General features: G+C 37.6%; 1 protein-coding gene across 1 annotated transcript in view; it reads right to left on the bottom strand.

Moving 5' to 3' along the window:
• Window positions 1-2,009: 2,009 nt before the first annotated feature.
• The window catches only part of HDX (highly divergent homeobox), a 150,932-nt gene continuing 131,676 nt past the window's right edge, over window positions 2,010-21,265 (bottom strand). The window contains exons 7-9 of the mRNA XM_063084379.1: window positions 18,244-18,327; window positions 6,338-6,457; window positions 2,010-2,135 (exon numbers count right to left, since the gene is read on the bottom strand). Of these exons, the coding sequence (XP_062940449.1) occupies window positions 2,010-2,135; window positions 6,338-6,457; window positions 18,244-18,327 (330 nt within the window). The remainder of the gene's footprint in view (window positions 2,136-6,337; window positions 6,458-18,243; window positions 18,328-21,265) is intronic.

Raw genomic sequence — 21,265 nt, forward strand, 5'->3', positions numbered from 1 at the left:
GTGTGGCAGCAATATCAAATCAAACAAATAGTTGACAAAATGAAGGACCATCAATAAACCTTACTTATTAGTGTGGGGGTGGGTACGGGACATTTCAAGGTTAAAGATATTCATGACTGCCTTTCTCTATTCATAAAATTGGTATCAGTAAATTCCAAGATCAAAATTGGCTCTAATTGCAATTTTTTTAAATATCTGAAATAGAAACTTCATGGCCAAAACAGCCATCTAGCTACTTCATTAATATTTTAGGTATAGGTAGTAATCTAACCATGCAACACAATTCCACAATGCCAAGTCACCAATATATGATACTGTGAGCTTAGGGAGAAACTGGCATTTCTTCTCCTATGGATCTTGGCAATATTATCTGTACCCTGGAAGGGAAGACCTTCAAAGAACAGTCTATAGTGTGGTGCCATCTGGTACCTACTAATAGAACAACTGGGTAATATGCCCGCTTTAGATGTGTACTCATAGAATAGTATCCAGGAAATTCGGAGGATGGTAATTTATGACCAAAGTAGTATGACATTTTTCGGATATTATCCTTGGCTGATGGCTCTGTACAGGCCTCACATGGAAATGAGGTAAATTTTGTGGCAAATCTGAGTGACTAGATTTTTTTTAAAAATCTCAGTGGCTTACCTTGACTTACTGTTTCATATAATGTGAGAACTGAAAAATATTATGAAGATGGTGATAATCTTGAAATATTTGTGCAACATTTCATCTAACTCAGTCACGCAAATTTACAGTAGAATGTGAATCTTATCAATATTTATCATTTGCAGCAATGAAGAATTCCCATTAAAACTAATCTTTTACAACATTTTGTTTCTGTACACTTAATAGTTTATCTTACTTTATGTTAGTGAATTAACTTTCTATGGTGTCTTTCCGCTCCCCACAAATATTTGGGTTAGATAATAGAAGAATACGAACAATTAACAATTACATACTAGTAATCACTTCTGTTTTCAATCATTGGCTTAAGTCAAATTCTCATAGGGTTGAAAACTAAATCCCAGGACTCATCCAGGTTAAATAATTTTTTAAAGTTTCGTTTTCAATTTTCAGTTCACTTTCCTGAGTAAAAGTGCATGTGGATGACAGGAAAAGGAGAAAAGGAAGAAAGGAGATGTAATGGCTACAAAAACAAGACTAATTAGTCTGTAGCAACTTGATAAGTAATGTCAAAATATCTTTATTTTTGTGTCTCTGGTTAAAACTATTTCTAAAACTAAGATTCTTCTATAAAACCAAACAAAAATCTTTCAGAAATAAGACATAATGCATTTCATAGCTGAACTGCTCAAAATTAAATAGTAGAGTACTTCAAAAAGTTTATGGAAAGATTCATAGTATCTTTCAATCTTCTCTTCCACAAAGTTTTGAAGTACCCTCATACAGGTTGAGAATCCCCAGTCCAAAAACCCACAATCTGAAATGCTCCAATATCCTAAACATTTTGAGTGCCAGCATGATGCCACGGATTATCCACAAGGGTGGCTGAGATAGTCACCCCTTTGTTTATGATGGTTCAAGGTACACAAGCTTTATTTCACGCACAAAATTATTAAAAATATTGTATAAAATTACCTTCAGGCTATGTGTATAGATGTATATGAAACATAAATGAATTTCATGTTTAGACTTGGGTCTCATCCCCAAGATATCACATTGTATATATGCAAATATGCCAAAATCTGAAAAAATCCAAAATCAGAAACACTTCTGGTCTGAAGCATTTCACTTAAGGGATACTCAACACATACAATTTTTTCCAGAGTTCCATCAGTTTGGAAAAAAACCCAAACAATGTCCTTAAATTTCACATACATTTTTTGCATGGTAGCCATTATATCTTTTCCATCCTTCACAGAATATGTTTGTTTCAACAATGTGTTTTTCCAACTGAAGAATATCAGGACAACAGAACGCAGTTATCTTGAAATGCACAACAGTTAGGCAGCCAAAGGGCTGCATCATGTATCCCCCCACTCAAATCACAAACTGTCTGAGGCATTTTTCTCTGATAAAGAAGACACACTGAATGAGGTATCATCAGGCTCCAGCGAGGCATGATTGAAATCCATCTCTTCTAATTCAGGAGGTAAATCTGACAGCAGTGCCTGAGTCAGAAAAATCAATTTTTTTGGATTAGTATGTGGATAGATTTTTTTCCCCCAACTTTATGTTAATAGTTGTAGTCCTCTCATGTTGATTTATTCTTACGGATTTAAAGAAACAATCATTTCTCTTTTGGGATCTTATACAATAGCGTACCTAAAAGAAAAATTCTTTATTCAACTATTTAGGAAGTAACAAAATACTAGATGTTGAGAGTATGGATTATGTAGAGTGAAAACTTTCATAAAGGTGAAATCAGGAGGGAAATGAGCAACTATTCTGAACCAAGTGTATTGAAGTGTTTGATGTAAATGATTTTCATACTAGTTTTGAGTGTTCACACATCACTGCTAAAGGGTTTTAGAACTGTACTTTTTATTAAAAATATTCGTGCCCAGTTATGCTATCTTTTAGAGAAAACCATATTTCATAAAAGACTGTTTTTGTTCTTCAGTGGGAGAATGAGCAAAGCAGTTAGGAAAGAAGTTCAGCTATTTTACTTTAGACTAAACTTTAACAACTTGAAAAGACCAAGTGAATTTTTTTCTTTCCTTAGGCTATGTCCACATCTACAGATGGCCAAGCACCCACCAGGGCACAGCTGAATCAGTGAATCTAACTGTTGCAATGATGTATCTGGGGGCCCGCTCATTTCTCTGCTGGAATAATTAGGATGAGTCAAGAACCATGAACAAAGCTTTGCCATGGTTTAATTGTTTCATCTGGAGTTGCAGAACATGCATTCATACTAGAGAAATAAATGATTAATCAAGTTTTATGTGCCTGACATTGCTGATGTCTACTTGATCATAAGAAATAGTGAACTAAATAATTGATTTGCTGCTCCCAATACTGAAAATAATGTAGCATATCTGGCAATATTTAGACAGCATTACTTGTACTGTGAGCTTTGGGGACAGTGTTTAATAAGGACCAAGGGAACAGGAATAAATGAAAGCTTGTCACTACCCAATTAAGGAACAGAAAGACAGGACATGGCGGAGAACATAAAAAAATCACTGTTGAAATAGGACAGTATTCTCCCATTCTCTTTATTAAAAGAAGTGACAGCTACAAATCCTATACTTTTTGCCTTGCAGCACAGAACCAAGATTAAAACTTTCCCCTTTTTGTCAGGGTGTGTAAGGAAAGATTAACTCCTATCTGAAAGAACAGCTATTATTTATTTTATGCAATTAAATTGTCCATGAACTTCTTGCTGAAACTGAGAGTACTTACATAGCAAAGTCACCCAAAGGTACTACATGCTTTCTAAGGTGCAGGGTTGCAGTAATAAAACAGAGAGCCATTTTCTTCTAGAACAGTGGTTTACTAGTAACCCAGTCCAGGTGTAATGGAATATTTGCTGATATTGGCTGATCAGTCTGTGAGAAATACCTCACTAGATTTAGTTCGTTTTGCAATTTTGAAGATGACATATTAAAGAGGGCAAAGTGTCCAAATTTACAATTACTGGGCATGTGCTTAGAGTCTTGGAAAGTCAAGTGGATGAGGAGATTTAATGATATTCTAAATTCTAGTGAGGAGACCTGCAGATCAGAGAAGCACTATTATTTATTTCTTTGTCATTGCATTACATGTAGTTGACCAACTAAAATGAGCGTGGTGAGAAATATAAACACTTTAATATCTGAGGCAGTACAGGGCAGTACTAATGCATGAAGTCTACTTCAAAATTCTTTCAATATCTTGCTGGATTGCAACATTGGCACACTGGACAAACCTTTGAATTATGCCAATTGTTGGAACTACCTTTTTTATAGATACTAAAGCAAACACAATTAACTTTCTTTATTATAGGTTCTTCATCAATGAAACTATCTTCAAGGTCTGATCAAGTGCCATTCTTCCCAAGAGATTAAAGCATTTGCCAAGTATATGGTCAGTCTCTATAACACTTATTCTAGGCCCTAGGGTGTGAATGCCAAGTTCTGTGATATTACTCATTTTTATCCTCCTTGCAAAGTGGAGAAATTGAAATTCAAGAAAGACAATTGACCTGGCTAGGATCACATAGTGAACTATCAGAGGAAGACAGACTATAATGAATGACCTAGTACAATGCTGACAACATTATTTTGATTTTAAAATGGCTATTGATTTAAAAAAAAAAAAAAAACTATGGGTAATCTAATATTTTAGTCAGAGAGTATCATATATTTTTAAACCCTGGCTTCTTCATTAGTCCAGAATATTCTGTAGACCACTTATCTCACTCAACTTACCCAAATCAAGGCTAATGGAAAGACACTGAGGATTTTTTTTTTAAATGAGAAACCAATGACACAATGGTTCTCTTTTATTAGGTAGAATAAAAATTAATTTCTTCCAGAAATAAACCTCTAAATTTCATAGTTTAAATTTCAATAATTTAAAAATTACCTGGATAACTTTTGTGGACTAATATTGGTGTCTTTTATATTTTGAGACCACATTTTGAAATCTATTACATCTGATCTCAACTATGAAAATCAGTAGTTTCTATCTGGGGTGCTGATTATGCAGACTACGACATTCAGTACAGTTTTTGTATCGCTTTTTCTTTCTTTCAGCCAACTTTTTGTCCATATCTTAGTTTATTAGTCTTTTATCAGAGGAAACATAAATGAGAAGGATTAAAAAAATGCACATTAGTTATGCTGCTTATTTGTTAGTGGTCTTGGGAAAAGTGCCAAGCCAGGGCTGAGGTTAAAATTAGAAAATACAATGGAGTCTGTGTGCTGTTCCCAGATGTGAAGAGATATAGATAACTGCTAGTTAGCTGGCCATATAATTCTGAATTCAAAACCATGTTATGGCTTTTGAGACCTGGACCTCATTCCAACTTATTCCTATGGTTGTACCTAATTTTGTTTTTTTACAGTTATTCAAAATTTACAGTACTCTTGGCACCATGTTCAAGACTACCACTCTTATTCATTTAAAATCTGTATTTTAGGTTCCTAAAAAACAAACACATTTTTAATATGTCATGGAATATGCATTACTCACATAATAAAGCAATATGCTTAAATAAAGCTTGCAAAGGTAACTGAAGGTTACTGTCTTGGGATGTTTGTGTGCTGTGTGAGTCTGTGAGAGCAAAATTCATGAAATTGGACACATAATATACATGCTGATTTGCGCCTCATGAGTAAATTCTTTTAGCTTAAATTTTGTGGTTCAGCACTTCAGTAAAATGTATAAAGACTTTTTTCTTTGAAAACAAGGGAAGATTATGGGAGGCTAAGACTCTAATCTTTTCCCCCGGAGATGTCTGAGATGGGCTATGTATGTGCAGTCTTGCTTGGATATAAGGGATACATTTTTGTACTCCTGACATTCCTGGCCGAATGAAAACCTCTGAGACTGCCTCCTAAATAATGGTTACCTGTGTCTCACAATACTCACTGGAACTTCTCTGGCAAGGAATCAGCATGGTGGTATACAACTTGGAGGCAAATGTGGTATCATTTATTATTAAATGAAACGTTTAATGTAATCCTACAATTCTTTTTAGCAAACCTAATAAATTATTATATACATTTCATATGAAAATATGAGAGAAAATGCAATTTGAGAGGAATTTGTAAACAAAAGTACACAGTGAAAAAACACATTACATTTCATCTTAGGAGTAGAAGACTCAAACACTCTACTTAAGTTGGGAAAAGTAAGTGATTCACTGTGGTCAAAAAGAATTTCACAAGTGATTTCATATTTTCCTGGTGATGAGCAACATAGCACAGAATAAAATAGAAGATATCCAAACATTTGTGAACTCTAGTGGGGGCTGGCAGGTAACTAAGAACCAAAAGGAAGCCAAATAAATGCCTTACCTCTCTTACTCACAAAAGGTCCCAAAATATGTGCCTCTCTACTTAGGGTACCCCGGTCACCACAAACATTTTGAGAAATTTCTATGAAATTAATTTAGAAATTAGTTTTTTTCCCCCTACTTAAAGGATAGCCTGGAATTAAAGTGTGTTAATCAATTATTTTCATTTTCCACTAAAGCAGCACAGAAAATACAAACACCTACTTTCAAGAAAACTGTGTTTAAAAAAGGCCACAAAGGGACATACACTTCCTCTATGCCAAGCAAGAATGAAGTATAAAAGTGAAAAGATACAAAGAACCCAAGTGTGACATGCCATTTTTCAACATGACACATTGCAGTTTACCAGTCACTTCTGGGACCTACCTGCTGTTGTTCCTTATCATCAGCTTTCATAGCTAGTATCAAACTTCTAACAAAAGTCTGAAGTTTAAAGTATTTTTGCTTTTGAATCTCTAGCTCATTTTCAATTAATCTGACTTCATTCTGAAGGAGAAAACATCAAAGAATACAATTACCCTATGTAAACCTAGGACTATACATGTTTGATTCACAATAAAATTCTAAAAAAGCAATCAAATTAGAGGGACAATAAAGAAAACAAAATGTTAGCATACAGGAATATAAAGCACAGAAGGAAATTATCTGATTATTCAAAGGCTGCCTTTTAAGCAAATCACCAACAGAAAACAATTTGCAAGTTTAAAAATCCCATCAAATAAATTCCAGTACAAGAAAAACCAAGAAATAGTTCCCTTCTTGGAAAGACCCCCTCCTATATCAAGCCTAATTAGCATTTGGATTAGGATTAAGAATAGAGTCCAATTAGCCCCAACAGCAATAGTAGATGCAGCAATGCTGAATGTACCATTCAAAAACCCAATACTGAGAACTATAAAGGTTATTTTGTACCAAGGAGGGACTGAAATTACCAAAACTATCTTAAGTAGTTTGCTGAGACACCCCCCCCAACCATTTAAGTAGGAGTCTCTTATTCAGAAAATATCTGCAAATGTACCACTGTGTACCACAGTTGTGAGACTCAGTTTCTCTTCACTGTTTTTACTAGTTGTGCAGGAAAAGAACACTGGACTAGGATATAGGAGAATTCTAGTACCAGGTCTACTGATAACTGTAAACTTGGGTAGGCCAATTAACTTCTCTGTCACTTTGTATACTTATCAGTAGAATGGATATTATTCTGGTAATCCTTAATAGTTCTAGCTTGGAGGGTTTTAAGGCTTAAATAAAATAATGGCCATAGAAAGTGCTCTGAATAGATTTACTATTAAAGCTACAGTAATCCAGAATGTATGGTATTGGCATAAGGGTAGACACATAGATTAATGGAACAGAATAGAGAGTCCAGAAATAGAGCCACACATGTGAGAGTACTTCAAAGAGTTCATGGAAAGATCTGTGTTACGTTTGAATTCTATTTTTCCGTGAACTTTTTGAAGTGCCATCATATAAAGTCAATTTATTTTCAATAAAGGTACTGAGGTAATCCAATGGACAAAGACATTACAGTCTTTCAACAAACAGTGGTTGAACGAACATAAATCCACATGCAAAAGAAAAATAAAAGGCGATCAACCCTTACCTCACATATTTTAGCAAGAAATGAATCATAGACCTAAATGTAAAACCTAAAACTATAAAACTTCTAGAGGAAAACAGGAGGAAATTTTAGTGACCATGGGTTAGGAAAAATTTTTCTTAAATAGTACACAAAAAACATGAAACTTAAAAGAAAAAATATTTCATTAAAAAATACTTGGCTCTTCAAAAGACACGGTAAAGAAAATAAAAATACAAGCCACAAATTGGGAGAAAATATTTGCAAATCTCATTATCTGAAAAAGAATTTGTATCCAGAATGCATAAAGAATTCTTGCAACCCAACTATAGGATGAGCAACAGAGCAAAAAGTAGGCAAAATATTTGAACATGTACTTCACCAAAGAAGATATATGAATGACCAATATGTATGTGGAAAGATGCTTAATATCATTTTTCATTAAGGGAATGCAAATTAAAACTACTACTACTAACATACTACAATGTCTAAAGTTAAAGAGATTGACAATACCAAGTGGTGACAAGAGTGTGGAACAATCAGCGGGTGGAGGGTAAAACAATACAGCCAATTTGGAAAACATTTTGGCAGTTTCTTATAAAATTTAAGACACTATTTCTTACCATATGACTCAGCAATCCTACTCTTAGGAATTTACCAAAGAAAACTGAAAACCCAAGTCCTCAAAAAGGCTTATATATGAATATTCATTGCAGCTTTATTCATAATAGTCCCAAACTAGAAATAATCCAAGCTTTCATTAGCAAGTGAATAAACAAATTGTGCTGGTGTTTACATAACTATGTCCACTTGTCAAAATTCATCTAACTGTATATTTACTGTATACTTAAAAGGTGAATTTTATCATATGGAAATAATAAATTGATAAATCTGATTAAAAATAAAAAAATATCTCAGAGGAAAAAAACTTATTCCTCCTGTCTAATTGAGGCTTTGTACCCTTTCACCATCATCTCCTCATTTCTCCCACTCCCAGCCTCTGGTAACCACCATTCTACTTTCTGCTTAATTGAGTTTGGTTGTTTTAGGTTCCACGTGTAAGTGAGAACATGCAGTATTTGTTTTTCTATGACTGGCTTATTTCACTTAGCATAATGTTCTCCAATTCCATCCATGTTTTCGCAAATGGCAAAATTTCTTTCTTTTTTAAAGCTGAATAGTATGTGTGGTGAATAAAGTAAATAATAATGTATTGTAAGTTTCAAAATCTCTACAAGAGTAAGTTTCAAATATTTTCACTACAAAAAATAATGAGGATTTGAGGTAATGGATATATTAATTAGCTTGATTTAATTATTACACATTGTATTCATAAATCATAAGATCATTTTTTATCCCATAAAAATATACAACTGTAATTTGTCAATTTACAATTTAAAAAATAAAAATTATTAAAAAGTAATAAATAAAAAGAATCATACAGCCCCCTTGCTGAAAGCTATGAAACTAGGCTATCAGCATTCTCTACAGCTGGAGAACCGGTCTAAAAGAGCAGGACCTTTAACAGCATTTGCTCAAAAAGCTGTTAAAAATACATTAAATTCGGTTGATTCTATGGGTGTTTTGTTGTTTCAATTGAGAAGATGCTGTTGTATTAATCACGTTCAATCTATGAACACGTTTACTGCATCATTTATTTTGTCGGTTCAGTTTGGAACTTATTTTATCTGATAAACTGCTTCTTTTTCAGATCATTTAATATCAAGTGAATCATCTTCACAAGCTAAATTCCTTATCTAGAGGCACTGTACAACAATCTAAGTTACTAGTTATAATAACATTTAGCATGTTCCTGCCATAATATATTTTACTAATTCTAAAACCTTTGTTTTTATTAGTATTTATTGTCAAAGCAGTATCAGTAAAATGCTGACAAGAAGTCTTTTTGAATACAGGAGATATCTGTCATCAGTATAGTACTGTCTTATTTGAATGCACAGTCCTTCTGAGCTGCACTCACAGTCCATTAGAAAACATTTTAAAACATTAATTCACATTTGCAAAAGTCAGAAAACATCTTTTGCTATGTAAGTCTCCAATTCTTCATGCAAATATTTGCCCTCTTCAGTTTTTATGCAATATTTGAAAAACATAAACAGCTTTAAGATATTTAATATTATAGGCATTTTCTTCTCAGAGCTGCCTTTTGCAATTCTATTAAACACTTCCTAGAGAACAGGCAGTAATTTATGTGTATTTTAGAGATTTTCCTAAGTAAATGTGAGACGAACTAGTAAGATAACATCAGTCACTGAATTTCATAAAACAGTATATAACTAATTTTCTTGTTGTTCTGCATTCCCAGTAAGCTTTGTCAACTCTTCTCCACAATGCTTGAAGGGAGCCTTCAATGCTCCATATGGACAAGAGCTCTGATCTCTAAGCAGGCTATTAATGGCTACCAAGCCTGAGATGCTATTTTATGATATAGCTACTCATGCCTCACATACTGAGCCCAGCAACTTGTCTCATAAGTATTTTGGGTTAGTTAGAACTACTAGCAATATGGATTCCTAGTAATGTACCTCCACCAGAAATTCCACTATGCCCAGACTGAGTATTGATGGTTGCATAGTAATAATTATCAAATGAACCATAGGAAACATTCTTTCAGTTAGCTACAATAAATCCCAAGAGTGACAGACTGTTTCATTCAGTGTGGAAAAAAAAATTTATAATGATTCAGCTCCTAATCATAAGTGATTTTATATAAATGAGCACTTGCATAATAGTATTTGTCGGGCTAGGCTAATGTCAGAATCCTATTCGTGACGCCAATTGTTGAGCTCTTTTACCTACATGTAATCCTGCCGACTGGGCCAATTATTGAGCTAGGGCTGGGTCTGGAGCTCACAAGACCCTCAAGCCCATTGTACAGACTGGGTCACAAACCCTTCACATGCCAGGCTGGGTCCCCAGACCCCTCGCATGCAGGTCTATTAGTTAGGTAACCGGCAAAACAGATCCTTGGAAGCTGTAGGTTAAAGAGCATGGCGGTGCGTGCAGACACCCAAGGCAGTCAATGCCAGCCAAGCTGCAGCACTGCGCAGGTGCAATAACCCCAGCCCCCCACACACAATTTGCTTACAAAGAATGTGTAGTACCACCCCCAACCAGACAGGCGGGTGAGGGGGCCTAATTAAATTATTCCATTTTCCCAGCAATCCACCCTTTCAGGGTCCCTCTCCATACAATCTATGCGTTCAGAATCTTCCACAATGTTCCCTTAGTGAGGATAAATGACCCTTACATTTACACAACCTATTGTCTGTTCAATATGTCTTAAGGCTTGTACTTCTGTCCTTTTAACTATTAGCCACATATGTCCGGTCAGTAGTCACTATTGGTGTGATCCTCCATGGGAATCCTGCAGTCATACAGATGGGTAGTTCAATGCATATTCAGTAGATGATCACGCCAACGTATGTATGTACCCAGTCTACTCTGGTGCAGTGCCTGCAGCCAGAACACTATGGGCGAAAAGACGAAGAATTATTGGTACCAATAGGGGACGTTCTCACCTCTCTGGTAAGATACATGCCAGTTTGCCATCCTGAGAAAGGATGGTTGCAGGAATAGGTATCTTACCTGGCTTATGATACCATACTTTATCTGCTAACACTGTTGGATCTGTAGGTTCTACATGTAACAGTATAGGGGAACTCATAATTGGCCATAATGATAATACAAATGTGCCCTTTGGAATAGAGCACTCATCTGTTCCAGGCCATGGTACCTTTACTCGAGGAGGCCAGGTACTTGTCACCCAAGGTGAAACTTGCAAGTCTTCCTCTAATCCTTTTCCCCAAGGCCCTATTAAACCTACCCAGCGTATATGGGGGACATTAATTCTCCAAGGCCATTCTTATTGTACTGTCTGTCCTTGTAGCAAACAGGTTGGGGCCGGTAAGAGAATATTTCCATTCTTGTCATATCCTGACTTCAAAAGCTTATCTTTAGTAGTGATTTGCAGCTGTACAGGTGCTGCAGCCCTATGCAACAGAGCTTCCACTGGAGAGGGTCCGCCCTTGTGGGATCTCTCATTTAGAATTCTGACTGTCAGGCATAGTCACCATGTCCACCCCTTCAGGAATGGGGGTTGGGTAGATAGCCTTAGTCCCTTTTTAAAAAGGCCATTGTACCATTCAATCATTCCCGCTGCTTGGGGATGATATGGCACATGTAACTTCCACTGAATGGACAACTGGGAGGCCACCTCTGAATTTCATGTCCAGTAAAGTGGGTTCAATTATCAGTCTATAACTACAGGCCAACCATACATAGCCATAAAGCTATTCAATGCCTTCACAGTGTTTACCTGGTCTGGGGCATTGCAAGGCCATACAAACAGAAGACCAGTGGCTGTATCAACAGCTGTGAAGATGTATCTGAAATTCTCTGACCTTGGCAGTGGTCCCACAAAGTCCACTTGCCATCGAGTCAGGGGCACCCTTCCTTGCGTTATTTGCCCATCTGTATGGGGCACCCACCGGGGGTGTGGACTCTCTTGAGCACATACTGGACAAGCATTACAGGCATTCACTACATCTTCCCATTTTATAGGCAAGGCCCATCTTTGACCTGCCATCCACATGGTTTTACTCCCAGTGTGCTGCATTCGTCGATGTAAATGCTGGGCTACATCAGTAGCTGGGGCTCTCTCCAGCCATCTTACCTTAGCCAAGGCATCGGCTTCATCGTTTCCTGGACTGGCTAAGGGGAAGTGTCCTGTGACATGGGAAAGAGTTACTTCTTCCTCATGCCCCAATTCCCATAACTCTTCTCAAGCTACACGGCTTTTCCTCACAGGAGTTGGTGGCCTACCATCCACCATTGATCCAAAGGGTTAAACCTTTGTACACAGCCCAGCTGTCAGTACACATGGTTAATGGCCCAGGCTCATTTTTTATCACCATCCATACTGCTCTCAATTCAGCCCATTGACTGCTTTTCCCTGTGCCATTTTCATACCACATGGTATCTGTTAAGGGCTGGACAGCAACAGCTGTCCACTATGCTGAAGGTCCCATGCTAGAGCCATCTGTATACCAAGCTTGCTCTGTGATAGGTCCCTGTCCCTCATGGAAAGGTGTATCCTCCACCTCCATGGGTAACAGTTGTGTCAAACTTTCCTCCATGACCTCTACTGGGCCTAGCACAGTTTACAACTCTTTGGACAGAGGATTCGCTGACACAGTGCTCCTTTGTTCTATATATGCTTTCCATTTAGACAAAGTGGGAGTCTGAGTAATGCCCATTTTAGGGTTGGTGGCCCACGTGAGCAGCCAACCTATTATGGGGTATGTTGTCCTTACTAGGACTTTGGCAGTTCCTGTGATAGCTTCAGTGGCTCCCAAGGCAGAATACACAGCTGCTAATTGCTTTTCTATTAGGATGTAGCGCACTTCAGCACCCTTCCAGAGCTGAGACCAGAATCCTACAGGTGTGCAGAATCGGTCCTGTCTCTGCCACAAGCCACATCCTAACCCCTCCTGGGTTATATGTATGTGTAACTCAAATGGCTTAGTGGGGTTGGCCAGTTGTAAAGCTTGTACTTGCTCTATTGCCCTTTTTGTAGCCTGATAAGCCTGTTCTACTTCCTCAGTCCAATCACAGAGGGCTCCTTTCTTTGCTAATGCATATAGTGGGCATGCCATTTGGGCCATATGGGGTACAAAAGCTCTCCAATACCCCCAAAGTCCCAAATATACTTGTAGCTGAGCCACAGTTGTGGGTCAAGCATATACCTGTATCTTATCTATAATAGCTTCTGGGATGACCCTCATCTTACCCGACCAGACCACTCAGAGGAATTTGACTGACAGCCCTGGTCCTTTCACTTTGGCTGTGTTCATGGCCCACCCACATTGTTCCAAATGACTTAACAGCATTGGAGCTGCCTGTGTTAAATCTGCAAGAGAATCAGAGGTTAGTAACACATCGTCAATGTAGTGAAACATTGTAACCATGCTGGGCCTAGTCCACTTGGCTAGGTCTCCAGCCACCTAACCTAATGACAGATGGTTGGGCTATGCAGATAACCTTGGGGTAATACTTGAAAGGTCTACTGTCTTCCTTCCCACATGAGGGCAAACTGATCTTGGCTATCAGCCAAGATTGGAATGGAGAAAAAAGCATTTGCAAGGTCCAGTACATAATGATAAGTCCCCAGCTGACTCATCAGCTGATCCATCAAGTTGTGAACTGAAGGCACAGCTGCATGCAAAGGAAGCACTACTTTGTTCAGTTCTTGATAATCTACAGACATTCTCCAGGTGCCACCAGGCTTTTTCACTGGCCTTACCAGAGCATTAAATGGGCTATCAGCTGGATGAATAATGCCAACTTTCTCTAATTCCAATATAGTGGCACTTATCTCTGCATGTCCTCCTGGTAGGTGATACTGCTTTACATTAACTACACGTCTTGGCTTGGGTAACACCTGTGGGTCATGCTTAGCATATCCTCATAACACAGGCTTTACTGTCTGTATTTACAGCTGAAACTCTCCAACTGTTGTTTGCAGGTACAAACCATAAAGTACATCCATATCCAAGATGTATTCGGCTACAGAGGATATATATACAGTATATACACAAGGAGGTAGCCTTCTTACGCCCAGTGGCAATGACACAGCTTTGACCTCAGTACTATGTCCTCCATAGCCATCTATATGAACTGTAGCCCCTGGAAATTTATCTGAATTGCTATATATCAGGCTACATTCTGTGCCTGTATCACCAATGCCAAAACACACTGCACATTTGTCCTTGACCAATATATTGCCAATTTAACATGAGGCCTCTGGTCCTCGCCTGTCCCCAAAAGACGAGTACCTTGGCCTGCTCACTAATCAAAATGGAACAGTTTATCCACCTCTTCAGAAGCAACCAGTAAGTCCTTTAAATCCACTAAGCATACCCTGCTATCTGTTTCTGGACTTTTGGTAAAACGCTGTTCAGGAAGCAATTGCTGCCACAAGGAAAACTGAACTGTATTTGGCTGCCGGTCAATTTTCTTTTTATCAACCCCTGCTGCAAGCAAGTCAAGCCATATCTGCTTATGGCTAGTCTTGCTTGGTCCCTTCGTGATAAAATCCTGAGCATTTCTTGGGGTTTGGTCTTACCACCTTTCAGACTCCTTTTGCTTGTCTTCTATCCTCTACTTCACCCAAGCTGGCTATCACGGTCGTTACTCCATGTATAGGACGACCAATGTATGGGGCCAGTATGGCCGTCAGTGACCCAAAGGACGTTGATGGGGCATTTTGCAGCACTGTGTCTCTCATGCTGCCTGTAAAGTTTCCATCGTCTGGGCCACGAGTATTCACATTAAACATAGACTGCTGCATCCCCAGCTCCCGAATGATTGGACCAGCTCAGCATGTTTGCCATTTACTCACAATCTCGGGCAGTTCTCCAGCGTTTGCCCACACAGTTCGGGCAGCTGCATTCACCCAGTCCATCAAGGTGTGATTACCTCACCCTTGTGCATATCTGTGGCTATTCTGCAGCTGCTGCCCCAGGGACGGGTATATGATAATGGAGGCCAATTTCTCCATCTCCTCACCAGAGCACATCACACTATCCACCCCTAGGTCCCATAACTGCAGCAGCCTAGCAGCCAGGGTCTCCCCATGTTTCTGCCTGGTCTGTCTCCCCAAGTCAACCAGTTCAGCCTGGGTATACGGGACATAGGTGGTGAACTGGGTCACCACTGGTTGTCCATCTGGTCCCATAGGCTGCTTGTGTCTCAATTTCTTGTGCATAACAGGTCATGCCTGGAGACGCACGGTTTCCCCCAATTCACCACTGGGTTGGTCGTCTTCCCTGGTGTGAGAGGCAGCAGTGGCCAGAGGCAGGAGTAGCCAGTCGCTGCATGTCGTCCTCCAGGACATTCATCCGTGCTTCCAACAACTCTGCTTTCTGCTACAAATCTCGATCAGTTTACAGCATAGTGATCAGCAGCCAGGTTCCGGTAAGCAGAAAAGTGGCCACCGGGTACCACATGCTCAAGGATAACCAAATTTCCTCCCCCTCCCAAGGGGTTTTGCGTTGTAGTACCTGGTCTATGCTGCCTTGCAGTACAGTGTGTAGCAACGAGATCCCGGTCAACAGGAAGGTGGCCATAGGGGAGAGTATATTCAAAAGTAGCCACATTTCCTCCTTCTTCCTAGGGCTTTCATCTCCTGTAGCTGCTCAGAATCCTGTCACAGACTATGCCAATTGTTGGGCTGGGCTAATGTCAAAATCCTGTTTGTGATGCCAATTGTCGAGCTCTTTTACCTGCCCGTAATCCTGCTGACTGGGCCAATTGTCAAGCTAGGGCTGGGTCTGGAGCTCACAAACCCTTCAAGCCCATTGTCCAGAATGGGTCACAAACTCTCCACATGCCAGGCTGGGTCCCCAGACCCCTCACACACAGGTTTATGAGCTAGGTAACTGGCAAAACAGGTCCTTGGAAGCTGTAGTTTTGAGAGCATTGCTGCACGTGCAGATGCCTGAGGCAGTCAACGTCAGGCAAACTGCAGCAACATGCAGGAGCACTAACTCCACCCACACACACACAATTTGCTTGTATAGAATGTGCCGCACCACCCCCAGCCAGCCAGGCAGGCGAGGGGGCCTGATTAAATTATTCCATTTTCCCAACAGTATTAAAATGATTTCTAAAGATAAATTAATTCATTTATTCATGCACTCAGCAACTAGTTACTAAATACATATGTGCCAGACTCTTGACCAGGCAACACATAAGTGAAAAAGATAAGCCTCTGCCTTCAAAAACCTTGTTATGAATATACTTAAGAAACCAACAAAGTGATTTTCATCCCTAAACAAGGAGTACTAGTATGTATATGCAAATAGAGTACAACAGTTTTCTCTTTAAGTTAAATTTAAGACAGATTAAATTTCTAAACTGGTAAGGCTATTTTAAACACAAGCTTTTTGAAGGCAGAGGCTTATCTTTTTCACCTATGTGTCACCTGGTTAAGAGTCTGGCACATAGGTATTTAGTAACTAGTTGCTGAGTGCATGAATAAATGAATTAATTTATCTTTAGAAATCAGCAATGAGAACTGCTATATGAGGTTTCACTTACCCTTACTCTAGAATTAAGGTAGCAAAGTTCACAGGTTAAGTAAATTGATGTATTTTTAAATAATGATTATAAAAATATATTTTCTACATAAGTGCTTATTTTAAGAGTTAGAAGAAGTTTCTGTAGGTTGGTGAGGAGTTATGAAGACATCCTTAATGGGGAAGTGAAGGACCCCTTGTTCCCACAGCATTTACCACAATGGAAAATACTGGATTACTAAATGTGCTTTTAGAGTTCATTGAAAATGTTGATTAAGATTTCTGTACTGGACACTCTGACTTGACCTGTCCTGCTCCTCAGCTCCAAACCTTCTCAAGTGGGCTGCCACCACAGTGGGGAGAGGTCCTGGAAAGAATCCTCTAAGTCTTAGGCCCAACCCTATCTGACCTGTTTGAGAGTGCTAAATGGAGCACACTTAACAGCTGTGCAGTCCAGTCCTCTCATCTGTAGTTTCCACAGCCTGTGCCAAGTGGTGGCCTACAGAACCACTTTAGTCCTGATCTGCCATTTAGAAATATTTTATGACCATGTAGGAGAGATTAGCAAGATCTCTCGTACTTGAGAACCAATAATTTCATAACTGTTAGTTGGAAATACAGTTTAAATACAGGATTGTACAGTGTTCTTTGACCACTTGGCAAATAAATTTTAAAAGATAATTTCCTTCTGTGTTTACAATGTTCAATATTTTAAAGCCTGACATGTTATGAAAATTTGGAAAAAATAATTTGTTGAATGATATAAATTTCAATTATAGTAAAACTGAAAAGATTTTTGAGAAAATGACAGCTGTTGCCTTTTATGATTAAATGTTATTTTCTGTTAACATTTTAAGATTACTAATTTCTGTTTTGAACTTTGATAATATTCCAAGAAAAGGGTTTATGTGTATGGAAAGAAGGACTGCGTGGCCAAAATTTCAGAAAGGCCCTAGTAAGATAGCATACTGATTAACAAAGGGACAGCATTTATACATTTATGCAGAAAATATATTGACAGACAGACTGATAGCTTATGTCAAAATTAAATAAAAACAAAATTATGTATGGCATGCTGTCAAAGTAAGCTTTTCAGTTTAGTAACAAGTGACATTAAGAAAAGGTCATCTCTATTCATATTCATTCTATATTTACTTCGGGAATTGCTTTTAAACCTCTCCTAGAACAGGTACATTATAATTTTTTTAAAAAACGGTCTTCAGAAGAAGTGGCAATTGAAAATAAAATTAGCAATTGCCACTGGAAAAATGTCTCCCCTTTACTGCCATTTGAAAGTGAACATTGGCTTCCAAAAGGCTTTGCCATAAGTTTCTCATTAAACACCACTATGCATCGTATGCCATCAAAACTTATTTCTGCTGAACAAACTTTTTGCTTAAACTCAAAACTGCTAAACCAGCCAGCAGTAATTAAAATACCCAGCACTCTCAGTGATATTCAAGTAGCCTGAGAGAAACAATTCAGTGCCCCAGAATGCTTAATTTATCAAATGGGAATAACATAGATACTGTAAAAGTATGCCTCATTTAATACCCTCTCTTAATGAATTCAGAATTTGAAATTAGTTTTACCTTATAATCCAAGAAAGAATTCACTTGTTCTACTTCGGAATTACTTATCACGTCACTTTCTTCATCATCAATAATTTCTATTTTCTGTAACACAAGTAGAGAAGTTTTCATAAATACAGATTAGATCATTATCACCGCACTCAACAATGTATAGAACACATACATTCAATATTCAGGTTATCTGGAATAAATTCTGATACCTGACTGGCTCCTCAGTGCTACACACAGTGTGTGTTTGAGCCACCTTCCTCAGCCTTTAATTGATGACTACTAAATAAATAGAAAATTACTTTAATGCTTTTTAAAATAGAAAAATTTTCACAATATTGCTGAAAAAATAGGCTTCAAACTCTGCTTAAATAGCGCCCTACAGTAACAGGGAGCTCGCTTCCTGTAAGGGTAGTCTATTTTAATAGTAAACATATATGATTGATAGGAAGAGCTTTCTTTTTAAAGTTCTCACATGCCTGTTTTTGACTTCTAATGTAAAATGTCAACATATGACATGTATTCCAAAGTCAAATGCAATTTTTAAAAATTCATGTATTTACTGCACTCCATTAGCTAGACAATTGAAAGCAGACGTCTATGATGTAATGATGAAAATTGCCTGGTGATTTGTTTCCTTCACTGGACCATAACAATGGGGGTGAGGAAGGAGGAAGGGGGAGAGAGAGAGAGAAAGAGAGAGAGAGACAGAGAGAATAATCTACCCTTAGCTTTAGAAGTCAGGTATAGCATAGCTTGTGCAGTATATCGCCCACAGTAGGTACTAATGAAATATCTATCAAAAGAATGCACAAAACAGCTCAGTGCTGATGAAAAGAATAACCATTGATAACTAACAGTAACTTGTTGTATGTTCTCAATTGGCTAGAAGAGAGGAGCTAAAATACTGTCATCATAAAGAAATGATAAAGTTTCATGCTAACAAATATGGTAATTACCCTGATATTTGATCAGCACACACTGTGCATGTATTGAAATATAACTCTTTACCCCATAAATATATACAAAAAATAAATAAAACATAAGAAAATGCTCCCACCATGGGGGTAAGGCAAAAACAAATGACATAAATAAAATCAGCTCTAAATTTGTCTTTTGCATGTAAAAAACACAAAAGAAAATTTTTAAAAGGGAAAAGTTAAGCTAGATTTAGTCACTAACAGACTTTTAAGAATGAGCACATTAACAGCAACATGTTGTAGGTAGAATTTGAAATCGTGCTTCATATTCGCCAATACTTATATTGATTAAAAGTCACAAATAAACTTGGAATGGTCATATTTGATATATTGCCTACAAGGATACGATATCATTACAGGTCTGTGACCTGCAGGCTTCTGAGTCAGGAGGACAGCTGCAATGAAATTGCTTTCTACTGCTGCCTGGAGATGAATCTGATGTTTTGTTTTCTATTATAATCACTATAAACTTGGGGCTTAATCATGTCTGCTCTCCCTAGACCTCAGATTTGATTTTTTTTTTTTTGATGTTTTTTAGATTCTCTACTTATTTGGATTGGTTCTGGGAAAAAGAACCTAGGCAATTCAGGAAGAAATGCACCAAAGGCCACTGTATAGATATGTGCATATAAATAGGCTTTATATGTCTGTGTGTTTTGTCATCCATGAATAATTGCGGGCACTCAAAAGTTACAGGCAGAAAAGATCAACCTTTGGAAGTTTGGAGTTTTGTCTCTGAACATCAATTGTTCTTGAAAAATAAGTGCCTAAGTGACTGTGAGTCATCCCATGCCATGACTTCATTCATTATCATCAAATGTCTGCTGCAAGGGAGATTCAATGCAGAGGAATTCAGGCTAAAAATTAGCATGTCTTTAGGGGAAAAGAGGTTTCAATTTGTAAATAATCATATATAACTTGTACACTATAACTCAAATCTATAGCAGAAGAATATTATTACTAGGTGGAATTTAAGAATATTAGCATAATTCAAATTCGAGGAAAACAATTATTAATGGCTACCAGATGAAAACACGACTTTGAAAGGTTGTTTTCCAATATGCCTGTTGAATCTAGTGTTAGAAGGGTCAAACACCGACTTTAACCAGGACTAAAATCAATAAAATGCAATCTTTAACTATATTCTGCATGTGGAAAACATTGTTATATACTGTTGATGTTTAACAGAGGAAAACTGTATTTTACGTGCTCAACTTTTATTAAAGAGATATGGCAGGATTATAGTGACAAATAAATAATGTTTATAATGAAAGCCAGGGTAAATCTTGAAGTCACAGCCATTTTGAAACAGAGAAATCCATTACAGGGGTCATTTTATAATGGTTGTAATTAAACACAAAATACTGATTCAAAGGCAATATCAAAAGCACAATGACATTTTCTTTTATGCCTAACTTTATCTTTTTTATTTAAACATAATTTATTATGCATATTTGTGGTTACAGAGTTGAATATCAATACTTGTGTACAATGTGTGATGATCGAATCAGGATAATCAGCATATTCATCATTACAAAATGTAATCATTCTTTGTAATACTTAACCAATTTCTCACTAATCCCCTCCCTCTTTCCCAACACAGTAACTACAGTTCTGTTCTCTCCTTCTAAAAGTTCATCGTATTATTCTGACCTTTCTTTCTTTTCTTTCTTTCTTTACTTCCTTCTTTATTTATTTTTTTAGTTCCCATTTATGAATGAGTACATGCTGTCTTTCTCTTTCTGTGCCTGGCTTAGACTTTAGTTTAATACCATTCTGATTTCTGTATTACTTGATGGGGTCAGAATATAATTAGATGCTGCTAAAACAGCTGCTTACTAAACATCACTACATGTTTACATTTTCACAAAACCCAGTTTAATACACATGCAGTCTGCCTCTGCCTGCTATTCAAACACTTAATACTGTCTTTCTTCCTCTACTATGATTTTTAAGATGACTAACAGAGTCCATTTTAACTAGAAATTTTAACTAGAAAGAAGAAAAGTTTACAAACACAGTATACATAGGTATGGTCTGAGAAGAGAACTCAG

The sequence above is a fragment of the Cynocephalus volans genome, chromosome X, assembly GCF_027409185.1.
Source record: "Cynocephalus volans isolate mCynVol1 chromosome X, mCynVol1.pri, whole genome shotgun sequence".
In the NCBI taxonomy this organism is placed as follows: Eukaryota; Metazoa; Chordata; class Mammalia; order Dermoptera; family Cynocephalidae; genus Cynocephalus; species Cynocephalus volans.